The sequence below is a fragment of the Teleopsis dalmanni genome, chromosome 2 (assembly GCF_002237135.1).
Source record: "Teleopsis dalmanni isolate 2A chromosome 2, ASM223713v2, whole genome shotgun sequence".
In the NCBI taxonomy this organism is placed as follows: domain Eukaryota; kingdom Metazoa; phylum Arthropoda; class Insecta; order Diptera; family Diopsidae; genus Teleopsis; species Teleopsis dalmanni.
In genome coordinates this window covers 189611904-189636457 of record NC_051847.1, presented here as the reverse complement: position 1 = coordinate 189636457, position 24554 = coordinate 189611904, and the positions used below count along the sequence as shown (strand labels likewise).

General features: G+C 28.7%; 1 protein-coding gene across 11 annotated transcripts in view; it reads right to left on the bottom strand.

Annotated features, from left to right (window-relative positions):
- LOC119678548 (F-actin-monooxygenase Mical) overlaps positions 1 to 24554 on the bottom strand; it is an 84858-nt gene that overhangs the window by 12738 nt on the left and 47566 nt on the right. For 6 of the 11 annotated variants that reach the window (XM_038090427.1, XM_038090426.1, XM_038090428.1 and 3 more), the window contains 11 exons: positions 15884 to 16877; positions 15428 to 15819; positions 15140 to 15369; positions 14939 to 15071; positions 14405 to 14865; positions 12962 to 13023; positions 10470 to 10718; positions 9116 to 9619; positions 8377 to 8646; positions 7845 to 8301; positions 6765 to 6874 (listed from right to left, as the gene is read on the bottom strand). In XM_038090427.1, the coding sequence (XP_037946355.1) occupies positions 6765 to 6874; positions 7845 to 8301; positions 8377 to 8646; positions 9116 to 9619; positions 10470 to 10718; positions 12962 to 13023; positions 14405 to 14865; positions 14939 to 15071; positions 15140 to 15369; positions 15428 to 15819; positions 15884 to 16876 (3861 nt within the window). In that variant the 5' untranslated portion in view covers position 16877. The remainder of the gene's footprint in view (positions 1 to 6764; positions 6875 to 7844; positions 8302 to 8376; positions 8647 to 9115; positions 9620 to 10469; positions 10719 to 12961; positions 13024 to 14404; positions 14866 to 14938; positions 15072 to 15139; positions 15370 to 15427; positions 15820 to 15883; positions 16878 to 24554) is intronic. The other 5 variants (XM_038090429.1, XM_038090430.1, XM_038090431.1 and 2 more) reach the window with 5 other exon arrangements.

Genomic DNA, 24554 nt, shown 5'->3' with positions numbered 1-24554 from the left:
CTTCTCTTTTGGACTGAATATAATTGTTGGTATATCACTCTCTCACACTTTTAAGCATTCAGAGATCATCTATGATACTCATAATGTCGTTTGAAGTTAAAATAAGACAATATGCATTTAATACAAAATTTTAATATATAATGTCGAGTAGTTTGCATTAATTTACGATTCATCGGTTATTACATTTTACGTAGTTTATTTTTTAAAAATGTCATTGGTTGGCAAAGGCGAACGTTTGGAGGTTGTTGAGTAGATTGAGGTTTATATAATTAATTTTATTATTTTAACCGTTGTATTTGGCAAATATATATAGTTATATTTAATATTTATAGTATGTTGGATTAGATTTTATTTAAGAATGTTATAATAGATATATAAGCTTAATATAGATGATAGTTGAAGCGATGTCGTCTGTGGATCCAGTAAATTATAGTTTGTTGTTGGATAGCATTGTGGAAGCGTTGATTTAGGTTGGATAGTTCATATATATAAGTTCAAATGTATTTGTATATAAAAAAGAAGTATAAAGAAAATTAAAAAATGTTAGATAAATTTGTATAATAAAATTGTCATTTATGATATAACGCACGACTCTTTGGAGTGTTCTCGTTCCTTGTGCTGCGATGGACTTCGTTTAAAATAATCAAATAAATGGGATCCGCGTCCTGTTGTACTATTGTAGGCTGTTGATGAAGTTGTAGGTGGCGCTGTTATACCATATGGATAATAACTTGTTCTGGCTGAAGATGGTAAAACGTTTAAACGTCGATTACTACCAGTACTGTTGTAATCGGTATGAGTTGGTGCTGTGCTTATGTAATCAAAATGTTGGCCTGTACTATGGCGGCCGATGGAACGTGAGGTTGGAAATTTAGGTTTTGTTGTTCTTGTATAATTTCTAGGACGATAAGATTGTAGTTCATCATCATCTGTCACATAAGATGGACGTCGCTGTTCAGCAATTCTTTCCTCTTTAAGCACGTCTCTCATATAAGGATTACGTTCTACAACACGATCATTTACGAAATCGCGTTTCATATTGTGTAAACGTTTACTGCGATCTAAAAGCATGCGAGTATTAACATCAATTTCGGTTTCAATTGGTTTTATATTGCGTGCAGGTTTCTCTGGTGTGGGTGTTTTTGAATATAATAATTCTGTCGATCTATTATATGGATATAAATTGAAATCATTATTTATACCGGAATCTGTTATAGATACACCTTTATTTAACGATTGTGTGGAATGGCAAATTGAATTTTTATCTAAAAATTCATCGCTTTTTTCATAACTATCAGCTTTGATGAAATGTGTCTGCTGATGGTTATTTGTTTCCTTACTACTTGACTCTGGTTCAGTGCTTAAAGTGCGCTCATTACATATGCTTTCGCTATTTAAGGAATGATTTACATGGGTTACCGGATCTATTTTTTCTTGCACCTTATTATCAGCGGCGGACGAATTAAGTTCAAATTCCGTTTTATTCATATTTAAACACTTTGTCATAGGAATATCGTTACTTCCTGTTAATTCTATAAATGCAGAAGAATTACGCCTTGAAATCTCAGGACTATTGCTTTTCTCCTTAGAAGCCTTGATACTTTGAGTATATTGTTGATTTTTTACTAAGTCTAGATTTGTAATTACTTCATTCTTTTTATCCGCAACAGTTGAATTCTGTTGAGTAACATTATTAATTTTTTTATTTTGTAGTTCTTGATATTCTTTATCACGTTTTATAAGTGCCTGACGGCGTTCCAATTCTAATTGTTCAACAATATCAGGTTCTGAATTTTTTTTAATTTTATTATTATCATTATTAATTTTATTAGTATCATTACTAAAAGCATTATTTAAATTTTCATTATTAAGTAATAATATTGGACCTCTTCTATCTGGTAGTATAAACTTTCTACGAGGCATTGGACTTATCGGCATTTTTTCCATATCCCACTCTAATGACTTTTCTTTACTATATGATTTGGGTATTAATTTATTATTACTGAAAGTTTCTATATTAGTACCCGAATTTAGTTCGTCTTTTAAAGGTTCCATGATTTGAATAGTCGAAGCATTAGTAACTCTTTCAATAAGTCTTTGGTTGTCCTTAATTTCATAATTATTAATAACTGTAGACGGATCTTGCTTCTCTGATACAATACAAGTGTTTAAATTAATTGGGACTTCTTTTTTATCAATAGATTCTTCATCAATATGTTCAATGTCGCTCATATTCAAAATTTTTTCAGTATTGTTTCTATCAGCTGCTTTAATTCTGTTGACAAATGAAGTTGCATTTATACTGTTCCCCTCTAACTCTTCAGGTTTATTATGTGTACCAGACAAAGTACCAATTAATGGGGTGCTAACAATATTATTATTATTCGGTTGTTCAGTTTTATCAGATTTGTTAACTGATATATTATTAATATTATCAGTAACTAATCGAGCGGCTTCTATACTATTTACTTTTATTTCTTCAGATTTATCAAGAGTATCAGATAATTTGCACTTGTTAATTAATGGTGTACTATTAACAGTATGCTCTTCTAATTGTTTGTAGGTTGATTTAGCTCGTTTAGTTAATGGGGTTGAAGAGGTTTCAGAAGCATTATCTTTTATTTGCTGATATTCATTGGGAATACTAGTCGACTTATCTCTATTAATTAAAGAAGTGCCTTCTTCCAAACTAATTTTCATATGATCGGATTTCTGCGAATCAATATTGTCATCAGTTTTATGTTGAGAATCACTTCGATTTTGAGAATTGCGCAAACTTTTATCTGTATCATCAGTTGAATTTTCTTCTTCATCAAGTAGACGTGGAAATTTAACTTGTTTAGCTCTTCTAGGTGGTTGGGGTGACATTTCTTCTACCTTTTGATCTTTGGCATGTAATTCTTGCAACAGATCTTGTACTGAAGATGGCATATCATTAGGACAGAGTTTTGCTAATTTTTTTTTCATACGCTGTGGTACAAGCGGAATAGAAGTTTCACTAGAAGATGAAGTACTCTTTTGTCGACGCTGAGGTCGCATTGGAAACAGTGGCTCTAAAGTAGCCAAATATTGTTTTGTACTGTTATTAATTGGTTCAGTTTTAGTTTCAATGGCAATGACAGGTTCATGCAATTTTTCAATTTGCCCACTATCAGATGTTATTGTATTTTGATTAGTTTCATCTATATCTAATTTTACACTTGGAGTGATTTCAATCAATTCATCATTTGAATCGAACTCTACGTTAACTAACATATCATCAGTAAACTCGCAAAATAGTTGTTCAATGCTGTCATCTTCTGAAGATCCCCGTAATTGAACTGTTATGGGTGCTGCACTTGGGCTTTTACTAATTGTTGTGCTTAAAGAGTCGCATTCGTCTAAGAAAATATCAGGTATACTTTCAAATTTAGAATTACCGTCTTCAATTTTCATATCGTCTATCATATTTTGAAATAATTCATCAACATCATTATCAGTGTGTGACAAATTTGATAACTCTACTACAGCCATACACAGTTTTTCATCAAGTGATTTATCTGATAATCGATTAGATTTTAAACTAGCCTGCGACCCACGGCGGGAGTTACTTAATGATTTATCACAACCAGTTTTAGGCAAATATTTAATATCCATTACAGGTGCATGCTTCGTTTCTAGAGGTTTGAAAGTATCTGATGCACATGAACTACGTCGAGATGAGTTAAAAGATGTAATAGTTATATTGGACAAATCTTCAACAGAATTCTTTTGGGATTCAATAATATTATTACACGAAATATTTGCTAAATTTGTTTCAGTTAAAATGTTTAGGTTACTTTCATGAGGCTCCGCTTTCGGTGATTTATTAATGTCATCACAAATTTTAGCCAGTTCATCCGTAGAGTTATAAATTACTGCAGGGGCCTTTGGAGCCAGCATAGCAGAACTTTCCATTTTTTCATTATTTATAACAGAAGTTTTTGTTAAAACCTTTTTGGTGTTTTTTGGTTTGTTATTTGATATATAATCGCCATTCGAAATTATAGTTTTATTTTCAAGTTCTTTTTTATTTGGGATAACATTTATATTCTTTTGTACTTTCTCCTGTGAGTCTTTATTTGATTTATTATCTGCAGTAATATTGATTAATTTGTCATTTTTGAGTTTAGGTGATCTTGACTTCTTAATGGTTGTGTTTTTTTCTGGAGATTTGTTTTTCACTGGAGATTTTCGTTTCAAGTTAGGTTTTTCAATAATTCCAAAAAATTTTGCTAATTTAGACTCACGATATTGTACTGGTATATGTTCATATCTCTTTTTTTCTTCTAATTCAGCTTTAGCTTGTAACTCTTCTTCTTGCTTTTCAGCATAAAATTTATCACGTTTTTTTTGCAAAAAACGCGTAGCTTCATTACGCCATTCTGATTTTAAGTATTCCATTGTTCGATCTAAGTCACTAAATGAATCAGAATCACGAGATATTATAGAATCACGAGATATAATAGAATCACGAGATACTAAGGAGTCTCGTGATTTATTTAGGTTACTCGTACTGGAATCCATGCGTCGAAGTTTATAACCTTGCTCATCATTAGATTTTACCGAACTCATCGATTCGAAGCGTTTTAATAAATTCTGTACACCACTTGGTCTGTCACCATCTTCTTTTGTTTTGGAATTTGTATTGGTAGAAAAATTAGAGGTTTTTTCAAATTCACTTTCACCAAGAGATTTTGTTTTTAAAAGCTTTTTTCGATTATTGTTAGTTTGTTTTTTAATACCGAGATCAATTCCAGTTTCCTCTAATATACGCTCAATTTTATCTGATATATCTTCACTGGGTGATTTTTCTTCTTTAAATAAATGCTGATACTCCCAACTTGGTGAACGCATATGTTCACTCTCTGCTGTAAGAATTTCATCTAAAATTAGATCAGACTCATCTCGTGGAATGATAGATTTATTGTTTAGAGCTTTTTCTTGTTGCTTTATGCTATTGTTCTCTATAGATTTTTTACTTTTGGTACCCTTAGGTACAATTTTCTTTATAATTTTTACGTTACCCTTCTTAGTTGTGGTTGCTGTAGTATTGGTTGAAGATACCTTGACTGGATTTTTTTTCATCGTAATATCAACAGCACCATCTAGCTGATGATCGTGTAAGCTAAATTCTGCTTTCCCTGCCGATGCTTGACGTTTTAATGTCATTTTATTTGTATTTAAACTATTGTTACTTGTTGTAGTGTTTGAAGCTAAGGATTTTTCAGTTTGGGATCTCTTTAGTTTATCTGCTACAGTTTCGACGGCACTTCGTCTTTGTGCTACAGGACTTACAGGAAAATATTTGGTCAAATCAACATCTTTAAGAGTTTTTTGATTTTTATTAACGCCCGATGAAGTTGATTTTTCTTGTTTTTGGTTCGGAAAATATTTCGATAGGTCTATATTACTAGTTGCCTGTGCACTAACTGTTGGCATTTCTAATTGTGCCTTTATATTATCCATAGTACCGGCAAAATTTTGTGCTTCAATTTCTTTAAGTTTATGTGACATACGTTTACTTGGAATTGGAGAAAATTTATTTTCTGCATCATACAACATTTTCCCAACATCTTTGTCAGCTCCAGTGTATACTTTCTTATCATCCTTTGTAATTTCTTTATTACTACTACTGGAGATGTCTATTTTTTTTACAGTGTCTAAAATTTTTTCAATTTTCATTTCATCAGAGTTTAAAAGCGGTTTACTGTCTGACTTAGCTTTCTTTAGACTATTATTTCTGCTTAGATTTTCACTTTTTCTTGCCATTTGTGGACTTGTAGAAGCATTGCTTTTAAAACTATTTGAACGACTTACATTAGCGCTTTGTTTTTTTATAGTATTAGGACTAGAATGTGGACTTAATTTTAATTTTGTACCACTATTTTTACGACTAGGAGTTTGTGATTTCGGTTGATATTCGGTTTTTATATCATTAACTGAAACGTTTTGTTCTTGCTTTGAATCAGGTACTACGCTCAGTATATCATTTTTTGATTCCTGCTTTATATTTTCAGTTGTAATTTGAGGAGGTTGTTCTGTAACTTTAACATTTGATTTCTCCATTACTTTCTGATATTTTTCATCGAATTTCGATTTGGGCGCCAAAGCATTTGAGTTGCTTGCATTTTCGGCTAACCATTTCTCTTTGAGTGTAAGTTTCTTAAGTATATCGCTTTTAACTAAATTCTCTTTCGCTAAACTTTCAAGATCCTTATTCATTTTCATCACGTTATTAAGTCGATATAATTTTTCACTTATCGCCTCAATTTCAGCACTAAATTTACGTTCCGAATTTTGCTCCAATTTTTCAATATCTGTTTTAGTAGTAATTGTAGTCGCAGATTTTGGTGCGTTTTCGGGTACAATTATAATTTGATCGGCATTAACAACACTAGTAGATGATGCAGCCGATTTAAAAGATTTATCAGAGTCAGATTTTTGAAGTAGTGAATGTATTGAGGGTTTTCGCACGTTACTTTCTTGTATTTGATTATCAATAGATTTTCTTTTTTCATTTTCTTTAGTTGTTACATCAATATTTTCTTTGTTCTCATTTTTAGACTAAATATTTTTATGATTTTTAATTAATGAATATTAAAAATTTAATAACCAACACCATTAAAATGCAAAGTAAATGGGAATATTTGTATTTGTTGGCAAAAAAAATTATAAAATAAAGAAGGAAAAATATTTTAAAATTAATTTCTGTTTTAAATATGTTAAATTTCATTTAAACTCACCTCAGTTTCAGTATCTGTTGGCAAATTTGCAGGCAGTGGTAATAAGCGTACTTCTTCTCGACGGAGTTCACGAGCCTTTTTGAATTCTTCTCCTTCCGTATCATCATTATCTGAAAACATTAATATTCAAATTTGATTTTAATAAAAGCTATATGCTATTACTAGTATTATTGTACAATATATATTGTATCATTTATAACATTAATATACAAAATTAGTAAAAAAAATTGTTTTAAATCTACAGTTGAGCAAAATAAATTTGATCATTACCAACCAGAGTTCCTATTTGCGTACCCATGAGCGGCTCCTTTCGGCTCATTCTACTCAGAGCTCATGAGCAGGCAAGAAACTCTTTTCATGCGATGGCTCACGCTCAAGAGCGAGCCCACTTGCAGAGGTCATGCTCGTGAGAATGAGCCGATTTTGGACTCACGCTCATAAGCCAATTTTAGGCTCACGTAATAATTATCTCTTATTCATGAGCCTGAGCTGCTCATGAGTGAGCAAATATGAACTTTGTTACCAACAATTGATTTTTGTTTTTATTCATTCGGTAACCATAATTTATTTTACTTCCGTCTTTAAAAAGATGATTAAATTTAATGGCTATGACAGTACTGATCTTTAAGACAGATTAACGTATATCAAAAGACATCACTATTTCCGAAGTGGGGTATGGTATGGTTGCTGAAGTCTGTTTTAAATGTTTGATTAAGATTTTATTTTGTTATAAAAAATGAGCCCAGCCCATAGAGAATAAAATAATAATTTATTCACACATTTAAAACTGGCTTTTACTTCAATGTCTACGTCTATAAATCATTGATATAGAGTATGATATATGTTACATTTTATGTCACATAATAGAAATTCTAATTACTTTAAGTAGAGGTACTTTAAAGTCTATATGCCATATATAAACAGGTATTGTCAGGTGTCATTCTAAATGAATTCATCTATAACATATTTCACAAGTCATTTATATCCTGTCGGAGAATTTAATTTTAACTGAGAAATTCAATTGAGAAATAATTTCAACTGAAATATTAAAAATTGTTACATTTTTTTCTTCATACTCACCAGGTAAACCATCACTTGAATAATCAAATTCAACATCATCACTGTCTGTATAGTTTTGTTTGCCAATCCAGTCTGTTGCTAACTGTAAAGTTTGTGCACCTAAAGGTGAATCATTTGCCTCTTCAAACATATCTGAATCACTTTCGGTATCAGATTCATCTGAACTTGATAGATCTGATTCAGAGTCATTATTTGATTCTGGCAAAAAGTTGCGACCAGACCACTCATGCTCATCTATAATATGTTCTTCAGATGGTTCACCATCAGACATGGCATCTGTATTTTCAAACTCTATACGTTCAGGTGTTTGTCCACGATCTAGTAAATCTATTTGAGCTACATTATCAGTATGACTACGTAACTTATCAACTGGCTTACGATCAAGATTAGCATTACTCGCGACTTCTATAACCGTTGTAGCTGCAGCTGCTGCAGCTTGTTGTTGTTGCGTTGGTTTCTAAGTAAAAAAAATTAAAATATGTTTTCATAACCAAATAGAAATATCAGCACATAACATATGTGAATATCTTACTCTTTGCCCAGGTTTTCTAACCATTGGACGTATTGCTTTTGCTGGCAGTCTGAAATGTTGTGTACAATAAAATCTTCCATTAGGATCATCACGATCGAATGCATATGCATTTAAACGTAAATTAGTGTGACAGTGATGGCATTTGAGGCACGATCGATGTAATATTAAACCTTCGGCAGTTACTTTTTCCATAAGGTAAACAATTTGTTTGCAGAAATGACATTTTTCGGCTGCTGCTTGCTTTTTGAAAGCTAAAGCAACTTTGGAACTCTAAATAAAAAAATTATTCCATTAATCCAATATACACCATACTACATATGAAAATATATTTACAAACTCTGAAAAAATTAGTATGTGGATTTGATTTTATACAGCGTATTTTGCAGTGATTACAAAGTAAATTTTTATGTATAGATAGATGTTAAGAATAGTGTAAGTTTTTAATGACGAAATATAAATGCAATTCTTATCTTTATACAAACGCTTCAGTTTGCTAACAGAACCAGACAATATATGACAATATATAAAACAGTTAAAAAGCAATTGTATTGTATCTTAGCTAATATATTGGTTTTGACAAAACTCAGCACTTCAAAAATTTTATAAAGCTTAAATCCAAACCAAAAAATAAAAAATAAATATTGGGAAATAAATTTACAAAATTATAAAATTCACTTAAATGAAAAAAACAAAAACACTAGAAATAAAATTAAACAAAAGCACTAAACAAATTACTCACAGATTTCTGTACTACAGTGGGGGGATTTTTTTCATCAGATATATCATCCTTTTTAACAAATTGGCCAGCTATAGATGCAACTTTATTTCGACCACGTTCACCAACTTCAAGAATCGAACCTTCTTTTAATTGTTTATCTAGATTTTTTAAGGTTTGATCAATTTCTTTAAACTTCTCCTCATTAGAATCCATACGCATAGGTTTAGACATTTTGTTTTGGCGTGCTTTAAACTGTTCTTTACTCCATTTGGGAACCTTTTCGCGCCCTTTCGGACCGTGTATTTCAGTTTTTTTAGATTGTTCTATTTTTTTCTCAATCTCACGTACATTCCAATCGTTACTATCAATTTTACCAATGGCACGCATTAAGTCTTTGGGTTTTTTATCTGTACCATAAGTGTTACGAGAGGTGATGCGTTGCTCCATGGACTTGATGCGATCACTAAATTGCTCATCGGCATTACTACGTGGTAGAGCAGAGGGTATGTCACCGCGATCACGATCCTATGGGTTTTTTTAAGACAAAAATGTGTGTTTTTGTGTGGGAAGGTATTTTAATATCACAAAGAGGTAATGAAATATAAGGGAAGAGTAGAAAAGAAAGAAAAAATATAAAAATGTAATATTTGAAATTTATCTTGGAATAACTCAGATAATTCTAAATTAATGGGTTACTTAAAAACAACTTAACAGCAAAAATTTAAGCACAAAAGGTTATAATATTTAATACAAAATTAAAACAAAAAAATAAATATTAAACTTTTTTGATTATTATATGAGTAAATAACAGAATTAAAAGAATATTTTTAATATTTAAATAATATTGTAAACTTTTACTGGATTATCTAAAATTTATTTATTTAAAGCATGTGGTCAAAACATGGAGTAGAACTGTTTTTACGGTTCAAAAATTTATAGCTAACGAAAATGAAACTAATATTAAGTCATATATAATGACTTAATAATATTAAGTCATATATATTTGAAAACAAAAATAAGACAAAGTATTTTTATATTAATAAAAAAAACGAATATATATGACTTTTATTATTACCAGATTTGATTTAATATATAAATATATTAAAATCGCATTCAAATATAGCAATTTTAGTAGATTATCTTTTACTTTTAGCTTTTATTTAAGCAGCCACAAACAACATCTAAAGTATGTTGCATCTTGTTAAAAGAACAGTTTTGAAATATGTCTTACAGATACATATTTAAAAAATTTGCAATAATTTGTTAGTTGATTATTAAAATTTGCGCAGTCCATTGTCTTGTTAGCAGGCAATTTGTTATTTTTGAACACATTTAATCGAACGAGCAAACAACGAATAACAAGCATAACGCTTACAGGATATAACAGCTTGCGTTCCAATTCTTTAACACGATCATTAAACTCAGGAGCTTGTTGCCTATAGAGAAAAATCGAATAATCCTCGAAAGGTGAATTTTCATCACTTTCACGTAATAGAGTATTCGCTTGCAACATATGCAAGCTTTTATAAAAGTTTTGGGTTTGTTGGTAACGTTGCTGTCGACGCTTGCTCAAACGATCTTGACGGTTTTGTTCGATTTCTTGTAGACGCTTTTGACGATCTTCCTATTATTTTTGAATGTTATGTTTATGTGGTGATAGTTATGTATTTGTATAAAAATTGTTTTGGGTTAATATTCAAATCATTCATTAGAAATAATACTTTAATTAATTATGCTTTACTATAAAATTATTTCTATATAATATATATTTATGATATTAGTAAAAAATCTTGATTCTTTCGTTAGATACGCAAGACATAAAAAATACCTCATATAATGTATAAGTGCAGTCATTTTTCAAAATGCATGAATGTGGATTCAGTAGGTGAATATTTATCATGAAATGAGCCTTATATTTTAAAAATATATTCCATTATTTAATGTAAAAATATATATATAACTTGCAAAAAAAATTTAATTAATTTGAAAAGTGATCAATTCACAATTTAAATCAAATAATCAACAATAAAATTTATATTAGGAAACAATAATACAATAATCGATACATAAAAATATTTATATTCATATATATATAATAATTATTATATTTATTATGATAATTGTTAAAATAAAATATATCAGAAGTCTATGAACTCGAAACTATAAAATTAAAAACAATATTAGGCCTTTTCTTTTGTAAGCATATTACAAAAAAACAAATGCTTATTTTAAAAATAACATATGAAACAACAACACTGCTGGCTTATTTAGTCCAACCTTTTTGAAATCGCTTAACTAATAAGCAACTTAAATCACATGGTTAATGTGACTAAAAAATTCGTCTATTGTGAAATTTCCAATTATCTATCAACGAATGATTCCGTTAAATATTCGTATTTCGTGTCGTCATTGTTCGTAACAAATATGTTATTATTGCTAAGTATAATTATACTGTTAAAAGCCACGAAAAATTATATTTTATTCATAATCATGTAAAAAAAATTATTGTCATCAATAATTGCAAAGAATTATTATTCATTTTCAAAATTTAAACTTTTAATTTTATTACGTGTTTCGCACATATAAGCCTAATAAAATCTCCAGACTTACAATCGAATCTTCAGAGTTGTCCAGAGTTGCAATCGAAAGTAGTGCTTATTTTATTTGTTATTTTGCAACATGATTACAAAAGAAAAGGCCTATTATAAAAATAAACTTTAAATGTCATTTTTTAAACATAAACATTTAAGAAATGACTTAATAAATTTATTATATGCTTTATTCCCAATAGTATGAATGGTAGAGCTGCAAAAATATTAAAAAAAAAATCGGACTATATATACTATATAGTTGAAATATTGGAAACAAAATGTAGTATTTAAAAATAGTTTAAAAAAAAATGTATATTATTTGAACAATTGACAATTGATAGAAATATAAATATATATTAAAAATTCCGGTAACCTAAAACTAAATAAAAAAATAAAAAGATTTTCACTTGATTCAAATTTAATTTTAATAAAAAAAATTTAAAACTAAAAAATATATATATACAATTTAAAAATGCAAAACTTCAAGATAAAATTATTCATTATAAAAATAAAAAAAAATTTTAAATAAAATAATAAAAAAATTAAAATCAATACACTACGATATCGCAACAAAAAAAAATTTTTTAATTAAACTAAAATAAATATATTCTAAATAATACAAAAACGAAAAATTTTAATTAAATAATAAAAATATGAGAGCATACTTAATAACTAATATTTTGAATATAGTTTCAAATCAATTTACTTTCCAAAATAAAAAAATAAATTAAACAATGGTATTAATATTCCAAAAAAAAAAAACAAAATAAAAGCAATATAAATATTCTTAAGACAAAAATATTTTCAAATAAATTATTTATAATACAAATCAAAATACGTAATAATTATGAATAGTTTTTTATCTTAATTCTTATTTATATAATTCTTTATTTATATAATATACTATAAAAATAAACATGTGTTCATAATTCATCTTTAATAAAATAATATAACTTTTAATTGATTAAGTAGATAATTTTATATAATTAAATTTTAATTCATAAAATAAAATAAATATATAATATTTTTATACTATCATTAAGAAATATAAAAATTAAATTTTTTAATCGTTGCTACTTAGACGTAAGAGGCGAGTTATAAATGGAAAAAAAAAATTTTATTGTATGAATGACTTAAAAAATATATATTCATAAAAATATGTAAGCATTTAATAAAAATAATTAATGTTATTGTTCAGTTTGAATTGGATCACTTTTCATTTTTTAAAAAAAAAATTATTTATTGCATCCTTGATACATCCAAAAATGCTACTCACAATATTAGTTGCTTTCTCAGCGCTTCTTCTCTTTTTCGCGCGACGTGGTGTATCAGTATGTGCTAGATAAAGATAAAAAATTAATTATTTTATATGGAACTAATAAATGGAAATTTAAAAGGTATTATAAAGAGTCAATAAAACCAATCATTTTCGGTCAAATAATCATGCAAATAACTTGATCTATAATAATCCTTAAAAGAATAAGTGTGGTTAATAAATTTAATTACATACAAGTTTTCAGAAAATAAAAATTAATACTTAATTTAAAATTTTTTATATATATTATCGAAATTTATATTATATATTTTTCAAGATATTTTTAATATATATCCATACTACTAGCCATTAATAATATAATATAAATTTATATTATAATATAATATTCAAAGCATTAGCTATTAAAACAATCAGCTTAAAAGCAAATATAATTGTCTTAAATATATAAAAAATACAAAATTTTTTTACTTAAAAAAAGTTTTTGTTTAATATAATATATATTTTTATTTTATATATTTACTATTTTATATATTTACATATACTACTTTTGTGCATGTATACAAGCTATTAAAACTAGCACCATAAAACAAAAATTCACAGTTATTCTGTAACTTGTATCAAAAAAACAGCTATCTAATAAGGTGATCTAAACAAATGTGTCAAGAAAATATATAACTTATTAAATATAATATATTAGTTATATAAAATATTATATATAATATAATATATTATATATAATAATATAATGTATTAATTAATATAATATATTATATATAATATGTATATCTTATATATATATTAATATTATATACTATAAGAACGCAGTTATTACTTCTATATGAACCAAAGTATTGGGTTTTATTTGAGTTCGTGTTCAAAAATTTAAAGTGTTAATTTTATAATAGCATGCATTAATATCTAAATTAGCTTCAATAGCATAAACAAAAATTAATATTTACTTCGCTAAGAAATTCGTAAAAATAATATAACTATTTAAGATGTGGTATTTATATATGCTTGTGAGAATAACTAACTATTTCACTATACTTTATATTGAAAATATATAAAGCTATTTTAAGTCATTATTCTTATTATACTATTATATGTCGTATAAGAAGAGTAAAAGCAATATAAGTTTTTTTCCTTCTAAGCTTGTATATATATTGCATTAATAGTTAATTTATTGTTTCGTTTACAAAAATAAAAATAGCATATGTCCTATATATGCTGTTAGGGGAATGTTTATTCAAATAATAGTGGTTTTTTTTATTTTAATTCTTAAAAAATTTACAATTACAAATATATTATTAACTTTACTATATAATGTGCGAAAATTTTATTTCAAATATAAATTATAAATAAATAAACTGAAAAACAGTAATAAGATTGATTTTATTAACATCCTTATAAATATGGCTAAGTCTTCGTATAATTCAGTAGTACCTTGTTGTACACTACCAGCAGCGGCTAATTCGACGTTTTCACCATCAGCATTCAATTCGTGCTTACGCAAACGCTTCAGTCTTTCTTCATCCAAAATAGATCGTTTTTGACCTACATTTTGAGCATCAATAAGCTTTGTTTTTTGTTTTGAGGAAATTTGTAATAGATTTGAGAAATCTGGTTCAGCGCGGCCATGATGTACACGATATTTTTCACGTAGTTCTGGGAAGTCCATTTTAGGATGTTTAACATGTGGTATTTCACCACGAAAAACATCATAAATTTGTTCTAAATAATTTAGCCACACTTTCGACTGAGTTGCATTTAATTGCACTGACTCCTCACCGGACATTATACGAGGTATATGAAGTTCTCTGTCCAATATTTGAAATGCAATCTCATTGCATTCAACTGGACTTAAGTCTTTAACAGCGTTAAAATCTATTAAGTCTGGTCGATAACTACAATTATTATGTATAGAAATTATTTATATGATATTAAATAATGCTATTCTTTATTAATTTTAATATATACCGATTAATTAGAGCACAAAGAACTTTCCCATTGGTGAATACATCAGATACTTGTTTTAGACTATTCACAAAATCATGCTTATGTAATTGTGCGCTTATCCAACAAAGTAGTACTGTACCAAATGGAAGCGTGTCTATTAATATATAAAAAATGAAAGATAGAACATTTAAAACCAAGTTATTAATTAAATTTAGTTATTACCACCACTACGTCGCTTTCTGCGTACTGGTGAATCTACTTGTGTTGGTTGCAAAGCATTGGTATCCATAAATGTTTGTTCCAATATCGATGGGTCATCAGTGTCTATAAGATGCTTTACTTGCCATACATTAACTGAGGTACGATTTAAGTTTGGGTATCGTGTTGCTGGATCCACAGTATATGAGCCCGTATCTCGCTGTAGGTTCTCAGGTGTTGTTTGATTCAATAATCTAAATAAGACAAAATATATTATTTGTGTGTTTCGTTAAAAAGTCCGTTTTATCAAACCTATATATACTTTCTCGTTGTGCTAATACGCCTAAGGTACTATTATGTGAATTGCTCCATAATTTAATTGCATATGCTGCATCCATACTTGACAAAAAACCACGTGCACAGCCTGAACCAGTGGGCCAAAATGGTTCTAGTAAACTATCTCCCACAAGACACTGCAACAGTCGAAAACCTTTACGTACAATAACTTTACAAGAGGTTTCAGCTGCAAACATTGATGTAAAATCAAACATGGCAACATCTGGTTTTCCGTAGTGATTTACGGCAAATTCTAAATTTGTCATCTGATATTTTGTGGAAAATTCAGCAGCTTCTCGAGCATAATCTAGCAATTTTTCACTATTTACATTATTAATTGCTAGTAGTTCTGCTGGATCTGCAAAATCCTGAAATACACCAAAATAAATGTTATCACAATATATTTTTAGTTTATTTCGATTTTATTTTTACCTGTATTATAACTCCCTTATCGATTAGACTATGCTTTTTCGCTGTCATTACAAAGTAATGAGTTTCATCTTTATAGTAAACTATATTCTCTAAATCTATATAAGTCTTTTCGTAGAGCTCTTTGAAAAATGACTGATTAAAAATAAACGCTACACCACTTATTTCTTCAGCTTTTGCTTCGGCTTCTGTTTTCTTATTTATAAAATTTGCAGTTATTGCAATTGCCAATTTTCCTCTAAATTCTTTTCTTTTAAACCCCTCCAATGTATTTCGCTTACCATCGGCTCCGATTAAAACATCGAATTCATAATGCGAGACTGCGTGATCTGCTGGTGTGACAACAGCTCTCCAACCACAGCCATCACCGCTTGGTTCAATGGTACGCTCGAATGATACACCCTCATGTATTTCGACACCCAGTAATAAAGCTACTTTGAGTAGTATACATTGCAGTTGTCGTATGGAGATATGATCTATTGAACCTGCGCAAAATTTACCATAAAATTTTTTTGCACCTAAATTACGCAAATCCGTTATAACAAAAGGCCATAAATGTAGTACATTATTGCGTGAGATACGATCACGTTTCTCAACGACGACAACTTTAGCACCTAACAATTGTGCTTCTATAGCTGTGCGCAATCCACAAGGACCCGCTCCTATGACTAGTACACGCGTACCGCTACACGCATTACCTTTTGCATAGACACGATGGGCAGCACGCGCATCAAATTTCTTCCATAATGCTTGAGCTTTCCATGAACGAATTTTCTGTTTCAATTTTGGATAGAATTCATTTATAACAGATGGGCGTATATTTATGACGTCGCACATATTTCTATGAAGTCCAAGTATCTGTCTCATGGTGGTCGCCATACAAAATAAATCGAACATTTCAGCCGCAGCTGCAGCAGCTTCATTGTCGGCCATTTGTTGTTGTTGGACCAACAATTGTTGTTGTTGCAACTTCTGTTGTTGACGTTGCCGACTCATTCTGTTTTAAAAGAAATTAAAGAAAGAATATTAATATATTAAATTTGCAAAAATCATTTGTTTTTCTAGTTTATCAAAATTTAATATTAATAAAGTGAAAAATTTTGAACCAAAATAAAATTTATACAGTAAAAATTTTAATTAAAAATGACATTTTAAAATTTATGAAAACATTTGAAGTATGTATTCAAAAATATCTAATTATATCTATAAAATATAAATATATCTATAAAATATAAATATATCATATAAAATATGAATTGAAAATATTTCAATGAGCTGACAATTTTTCATTAAAGACTGGGTTTGTTTCTCTTTTTGATTTAGGTAGATTATATATAGAGAATATGCTTCTTGAGAAAAAATAAAAAATTTTTGCAATTTTTACGGGATAAACTAGAATATTCTACAAATCTTTACAATGTACAATGTATTAGTACGTGGAAAAACACGACTTTTATTCAGTCGCGCATTCAAGTATTCATAAACAAAAGCTTAAGAGGAATACTGAAAATATGGTGGCCGGAGCGCATATCCAATACCGATCTCTAAGAATGCTGTCAGTGAAATCAAAAGAAGAAAATGAAATTGGATTGGCATGCTTAGCATACTGTATAACAAAACAAGCCGTACACTCAACGTCTACTAGGCAGCCACCAGGCTGAAGCCCCAGCTAAGACATGGCAAAGAATCGTGGGCCAGAAGCTTAAAGGTGCACAGTGCTTCTGAAATCAAATTACAAGAGAAGTAGACTACATAGTAAAATTTCCAGGAATCATTAAAGCCCTATGCTACACATCGAATGTTTTACTCTATTTATGAGTTTTTATTTCAAATGAAAAATAGAAAAAAAAATTTTCATTAAACTATTTTTATTGTTGATAAATAGTGGATATCTTACGACAATCTCATATGAAAATTATATGAAAATGGAATCATAAACATGTAATCATTTAACTGAATCTAAATAAATTTTTACGATAGATAGTTACAGTACTGATATCAACTTAGGCGTTTAATGAAGAAGGATTTGAGGATACCACTCAAATCCTATATATATCAACGTAGTTCATTACCCTAATAAAACAAACTTAGATTGTAAAAATAGTTTGAAAATATTAAGGGATTCAAATTGAATTACGTACTCTAACACATTTAAAATATTTTTTCATCATTGTTTTTTTGATAATTCCTTTTTTTATTAATAACTAACATTTGAATAACCTGAAATTATATATTCTCGAAAAGTGTGAAGAATATGGTTTTGAATTGATTACTATAGGTTAGGTTATACTTGCGATCCCTATGCGATCCACTCAGGCGTATTGGCTGGTTGTGTTACCGTATATATAGGAAACTCAGAATTTAAAACCACCTACAACTTTTGAGGAAGCTTAGAATGCTGTTTAGTGGTAGGTCTTGCAATTGTTCAAGATCCTCAAGAAAGGGAGCTCTTAAAGTGTTGAGTCGCATGAGCTGGGTAAAAACACAGTAGTTGAGAGACACTTTCACTACAGCTGTGACAGGTATGATTGAAAGGATGTTTCAATCTTCTAGCATGGTTTCCTAGTCTGCAGTGACCTGTAAGTAAAACTACCATAAGACTGATGTCTCTACGCGGCATCTCAATAAGAATTGTAGATTTTTTTTAGAGGAAAGTGGCCAGATTGCATGCAGATGCGTGCATATCATTAAGTATATATCAGCATAGCAAGAACTCAGCTCCATTTTCTATATTTGTCATGAAAACAGAGAAATTTTCAACTAAAAATTCTATGAAGGATAAAACAAAACAGTAAAGGTATTGATATTAAACGATAAAATAATAGAATAATTATATATTAATGTTAAGTAGCAGTTTAATAAGAAATAAAAAATAATAAATTTGCCTACAAAAACAGCAAACCAAGATTTTTTAAATAAAACAGAATTGTGTAATTAAAATTTATTACAATATTTTTTTTTTCAAATTATAAATACTTGTATGCAATGTTTCAAAAGATTAATTGCCACCAGCGACATAAAAAATAACAACAAAATAATAAATTACTAATAAAATATATATATGGGAATACAACAAAGGATTTTTTTATTATTGAAGATAAATATAAAATAATTATTAAATATTATTATATTATTATAATTAAAAATGTTTGGTAAATGAATTATTTACCAATTGTTACATAGTTAGTACTGTATAATACATGTTGTATGAGTATGAATCATAATTTATTCTTAAACGCTTCATAAAAGCAATAAAAAAGGATACAACAACACTCATATATTGTGAAATTAAGTGTATAAAAGGTTTTTGCACAGAGAAATGCGATAAATTTATAAGCTTCTTAAAGGTCAGTTGTAAAAAAATACAAAGAAAGCTTATAAATTATATTTTCCGACATATTAAGATGTTATTATTTATTTCACTGAAAGGACAATAAGTAATTCAAAGCTAAAAAGCTGGAAGATACTATAGTATTAATCAAGTGTGAAAGTAGCTTTAAAATTTCACATTTAATTTATATGTATATTAAGTATGTTTTCTTGAACGTCTTGTAAAATGATGAACATTATTTAAAGTACATAGATACGTGTATCTACTTGATTGTTGTCGTCGTCGTAATTGGGTGGTTACGACAACAATAACATTATTAATAATACAATTAATTTTAAAGTGCATTTATCTGTCAGCTCCTTCAAAGAAAGCATATTTATCAAGTGCAAGGCGTTGATGAAATTTAACGTCAATCTGTGCACATCTGGTGTACGTGTTTGAGGTTTGAACTCTTATTTTATAAACTGACATAAACCCAGACAACATTGGATGCGACCAGTTCAGCTCCTTTGTTTGATACAAATATTTTTAGTTTATTTTATACATTTTTGAACATTTTTTTCTTCTTAGTGTTTTGATGAATAAACTTATTCAAGCAGATAAAATGCTGATGATTTATTTAGAAGAACAAAGGATACAGTTGAAAACATTATAACAAGAAAAAAAAAAAATGATTCCTAAAAAACAAGGAGTAGTTAATAATACACTGGGGAAAATTTTAAAAGCAGCTTAATATGAAAACATGTCCAAGTCAATGCCTTTTCGATATCACCGACTGGATATGAAAGCGTCTAAACAAACTAATATTGAAGGAGGGAAATGTTCTTTGAATTGTAAATATTTGCACGACGATAATTAAAAATTTAGTTTTATTTTGTATTATGTCGATTTTTAAATGGAAAAACAGTTTTATCCTTTAGTACAGTGAAATTATATTTACTTCCATGTGTAAGTTTCCATTAGCATTTTCTTTATCCATTGTTGCCTATGTTGACCAGAATTTAGTGAACAAAATTTCCATTAATAAAGATATACTAATGAATAAGTGTATCTATTTATTTTGTTTGGATATTGATTAAGCATGTTAACGACACAAATAGTTATTATTATAATCTATACACCTAAATTAAATTGAGGAAATAGCGAAAGGTGAGTAGCAAAAAAATAATTATTATGATTAACGTATGTGTATATTACCTTTATCTATTCGTTTTAATTTTACTGAGAAGTACAAAATTCTTAATCATTAACTAAACATAACAGATAAAATCGATTTTAATTAAATATTATTTATCTACATATCAAAAATCCATTGACAATAAAAAACCACACTTTAATTGTAATAATGACGATAAATAAGTCTGAAAATTATTAAAGAATATATGTTATATCACAAAAATTGATAAATACAATTACTGTAATAATCATTGAGATTTCAAGAAGTTTATATTGAATTCGGCTGATAACCCTTAGGATGCACTTATAAGCTTCATAGAAAGTGATTAACTATGCGTAATGCTCAAATACCTTCTGTTCAATTTATGAATTTATAAATTATTTGGTAGATCATGTAAGGACATTAGCCGTTACAAACTTTTTACAATCGATATCCGCTCCCAACGGAGTGGATGATCATATTTTCATAAGTATGGTTTCAGGAATTCAAGAAGTGTAGTCAGTGCCGCTTTTAGCACTTCCAGTATCCTGGTCAAAATTACCAAGGCACCCCATATATACTATTGAAACCTAAATAAAAAAACTTGGTCTGCTACTCTGCTAATTGAAAAAAAATGGCGGTGAGAAATGCGTGTAACTGCTCGCGGCGACAGCGCGGATTATTGTGCAGTGCTCAAGATGATCTAACGTGTCTCGCAACGGTTTATAGTTCTAGTGCGTTTGGAAATAAAAATACTCAATGGAAAATCATTTATGATTTGAATCTGGTGTCTCTTCATTTCTGTCGTTCTGAGCTGTCCTCCAAACGCGCACATAACACCGCTACTGTGTATAGTATAACATTCATTACAGAAAAGCTTACATCAGATTTCCATGTACTAATTTTTAAGGAATATTGGGAAATCGTACTAAGATGATCTGACCCACGTTTTTAGTTACTGAGAACATTCCAGTAGTTGCTTTTTAAGCGATGTTTTAAGGGTTCAAATTGTTACCAAACGCATTACTATTTTCGTCAACTAATAATAAAAGCAATATCAATTTGACTAGATTTTAATGTCACTAACTATATTTTTTCAGTTAAGACTATTCAAGATGTGGATTGATAATTGTTGACATCGATTTATTAAATAAAATAATAATCTGCCAACACTTTGATTGTATTTTATCGAGATTATCCATCTGTAATCGGTGAGTTCTCTAAAATCTAGTTAGGAACTTATGTAGTCATCTCTTATTTTGATTAATTTATAAAAATTGCAGTTATTTTTAATAACCTCAAAATCAATGTTTTTTAAAACTATGTAATCGAGTGATTACATAGTTTTAAAAACGAATAGATATTGTATGAATCGCTTAGTTATCCTTCCCATACTTTTACGTCGTTTTCTAGTGGAAAGTTCTTTATTATATTTGGGATGTTCCATTCTATGTCAGCTACCATAATGAAATTCGTATTAATATATAGTTGTATAATTGATTTAAATATAGTGACAGAAATTAATATCTACATTTGTAACTTTATATATAAAGAAAACAGCTTTTGTTTAATGACAAACTGTTTAAGATACACTAGCCACAAAACGATGTGAAATATGATAGGAAATATAGGAAGCGGTTGATTTTCATCACTTCGGGTTTCGGCTTGTAAAACACATTTCGTGTGACTTGACCTTCAAAAGAAATATGAATAATTTATATATTGTACCAGAAATTCAATTTATTTCAAATTATATTTATTCTTTTTGGACGCGAATATAACCAACAATTTTCCATATTACACACAATGCGGCGCCTTGCCTTGTCTGGCTATCAAAAGTCATATTTAGGATTATGTCATTTCCAGATAACTACTACAACAGAAAAATAATAAAAAAACATTAAATTTAATTAAAATTGAAATGATTTCTCCTAGAAGAATTTATTGATTTTTATTTAGCTTGACTGTCACATAAAAACAAATCCACATTCTTTCTAAGCATTTTAAAGAGTTTCCGCTTGCCAATTTTCCGGCTATGACCTAACATATAATAGGTTGAGGAAGTTTTAATACAATATGTAGAGATGTATGTTTATATGTTAAATGTGGGAGCCTTCCTCACATTTCTGTCCTTTATAAATGAAAGAATTTCCCTTTTTTCCATTATTTTGTTTATGTGAATGAATCATCAGGAATAGCAATAACGTCATTGTTTTTGTCGCCTTTTGGCGTCCTTATGGTTGAGTGTGCCACATTATCACTAAAGTAAACACACTCAAGGGTATTTCGACAGTCAGTGTTTTTGTTCCTTCCAACATTTTTGTAAATAGAACGAGGAACTGTGCATTTAAGCACTGTACTTTTCATACTTTATGTTACTCATATTTTGGATTTAATACCAAAATGAATTTGTGTAGGTGTATGGTGGTTTGGTTTTTATGTAAATTAAAGCACATATCTGGTTCATTATATGGTTTGTAATATTGCTTATACGCAGGATAATAAAATTGTGGATTTATATTTGTTTAAACGTTCTACATTATGAGATGGCTTATTATGTATGCAGTACACCTACATATTTACAAAACTTTGCCTACATATTTATTTAAATTAATATGTAATAAACAAGTATATAGAGAAGTACTGCTGGCATGTTTAAGTATGTATTTTACCAGATGTTTACAAATTAAGTACCCACAAGCCGAAACATGAGTTTATGCTCGGTTATTATTTGAATGAATGAGTACACTTTGAGTTTACAATTCAGTAATTAATTTTAATGTTGTTGTATAAACACAAATATAAAGTGTATGTAATTGACAATTTAATTAATATCAAGCTCTAAAAATTTTATTTCCACAGGTTATATGTCATAATAATATTAACAACAATAAACTATTTTTTTTATTTCATTTCACAGCAACATTTATAAAATAAAATTACTTCACGTTTAGAATGTATTTTAAATAAATGCAATATATGTATATTATATTTGCAATTAGAAACAGGAATAGGAATAAACGTGGTACCAACTCCCAACTAAGCGAAGCACTGCGAACATGGTTGATCTTTTGGGCTGCAATAGACCCTTACCGAACAGAAGACATTTCGTCTTCCGAATGAAAGCCAGAATGTTGGCCTCCTAATGTCAGAAGAAGAGAGTAGTTCTCGACCCAGTGACCTACTCTTGGCCCAGATCAAGACTGGGATATTTGCAATTAAATCAAATTTAAAAAGTATTATTATTTTCTTAATTGCATTTGGTCAAAAAAAAAAAAACTAAAAAAAAAAACAATGTGATTTGATCAGTGGTACCCAACCTTGTTTTGACCAAGGACCACTATGATATATTTGTGTTTAATAGGGACCACAAAGTTTTAATATGCTTTATGCATCTATAATAAATTGTATAAGTACGTAGATACATTAGTAATTTTTTGTGCTTATTTTCTAATAAATGAGGTCTCAGTGGACAAACTACTAGCTATGTATCTATACCTGTTAAATTTGATTCACGGACCATTTTTAACCATCTCCCAAGGCCCTGGTTGTCATATATTTGATCTGTTTGATCATCATCTATTTGGGTGTTCTGAATCTATTTAAATTCTCAGTCGGTTTTTAAAATTCCTGCTTCCAAGACTGCTACTTTGTTTGTGTACATTATTTCTACTAGTTGTAATTCCATAACAACATAATATGGGTTTTAGAATATAGAAATTTAAAAATAATTGCAAAAGTAAATGAATTTACATTAAATGAAACAACTACCTAAAATTCTTTCGGATAAAAAATCGTTATATATACAGTTTGTATGTAAATTCATATTAAACAAAACATGGTATATTGGAAAAGATTAAACATACCGTAATAAATCTGAATGAGAAAACTTGCATGATAGGGTAAAATATCAGTAAAGATTTATTTGTAGTTTCTTGAAGTAAAACAGTAAAAGACTTGCAAACGAGTGTATAATTCTATAAACAAAATTATGGCGGCAATCTTGAGAGATGAACAACACAATAGATGAGACAAGGTAGATGCGATATATAAAAGCCCAAATTTTTCCGTTTAAAAATCGATAAAAATGTATTCATGCATTCTAAAATTAGATACTATGCGAGAACAGAGTAAACATTTTAAAATATAAATCTACTATTTTGTTCTGAATACTCCGATTCTTCATT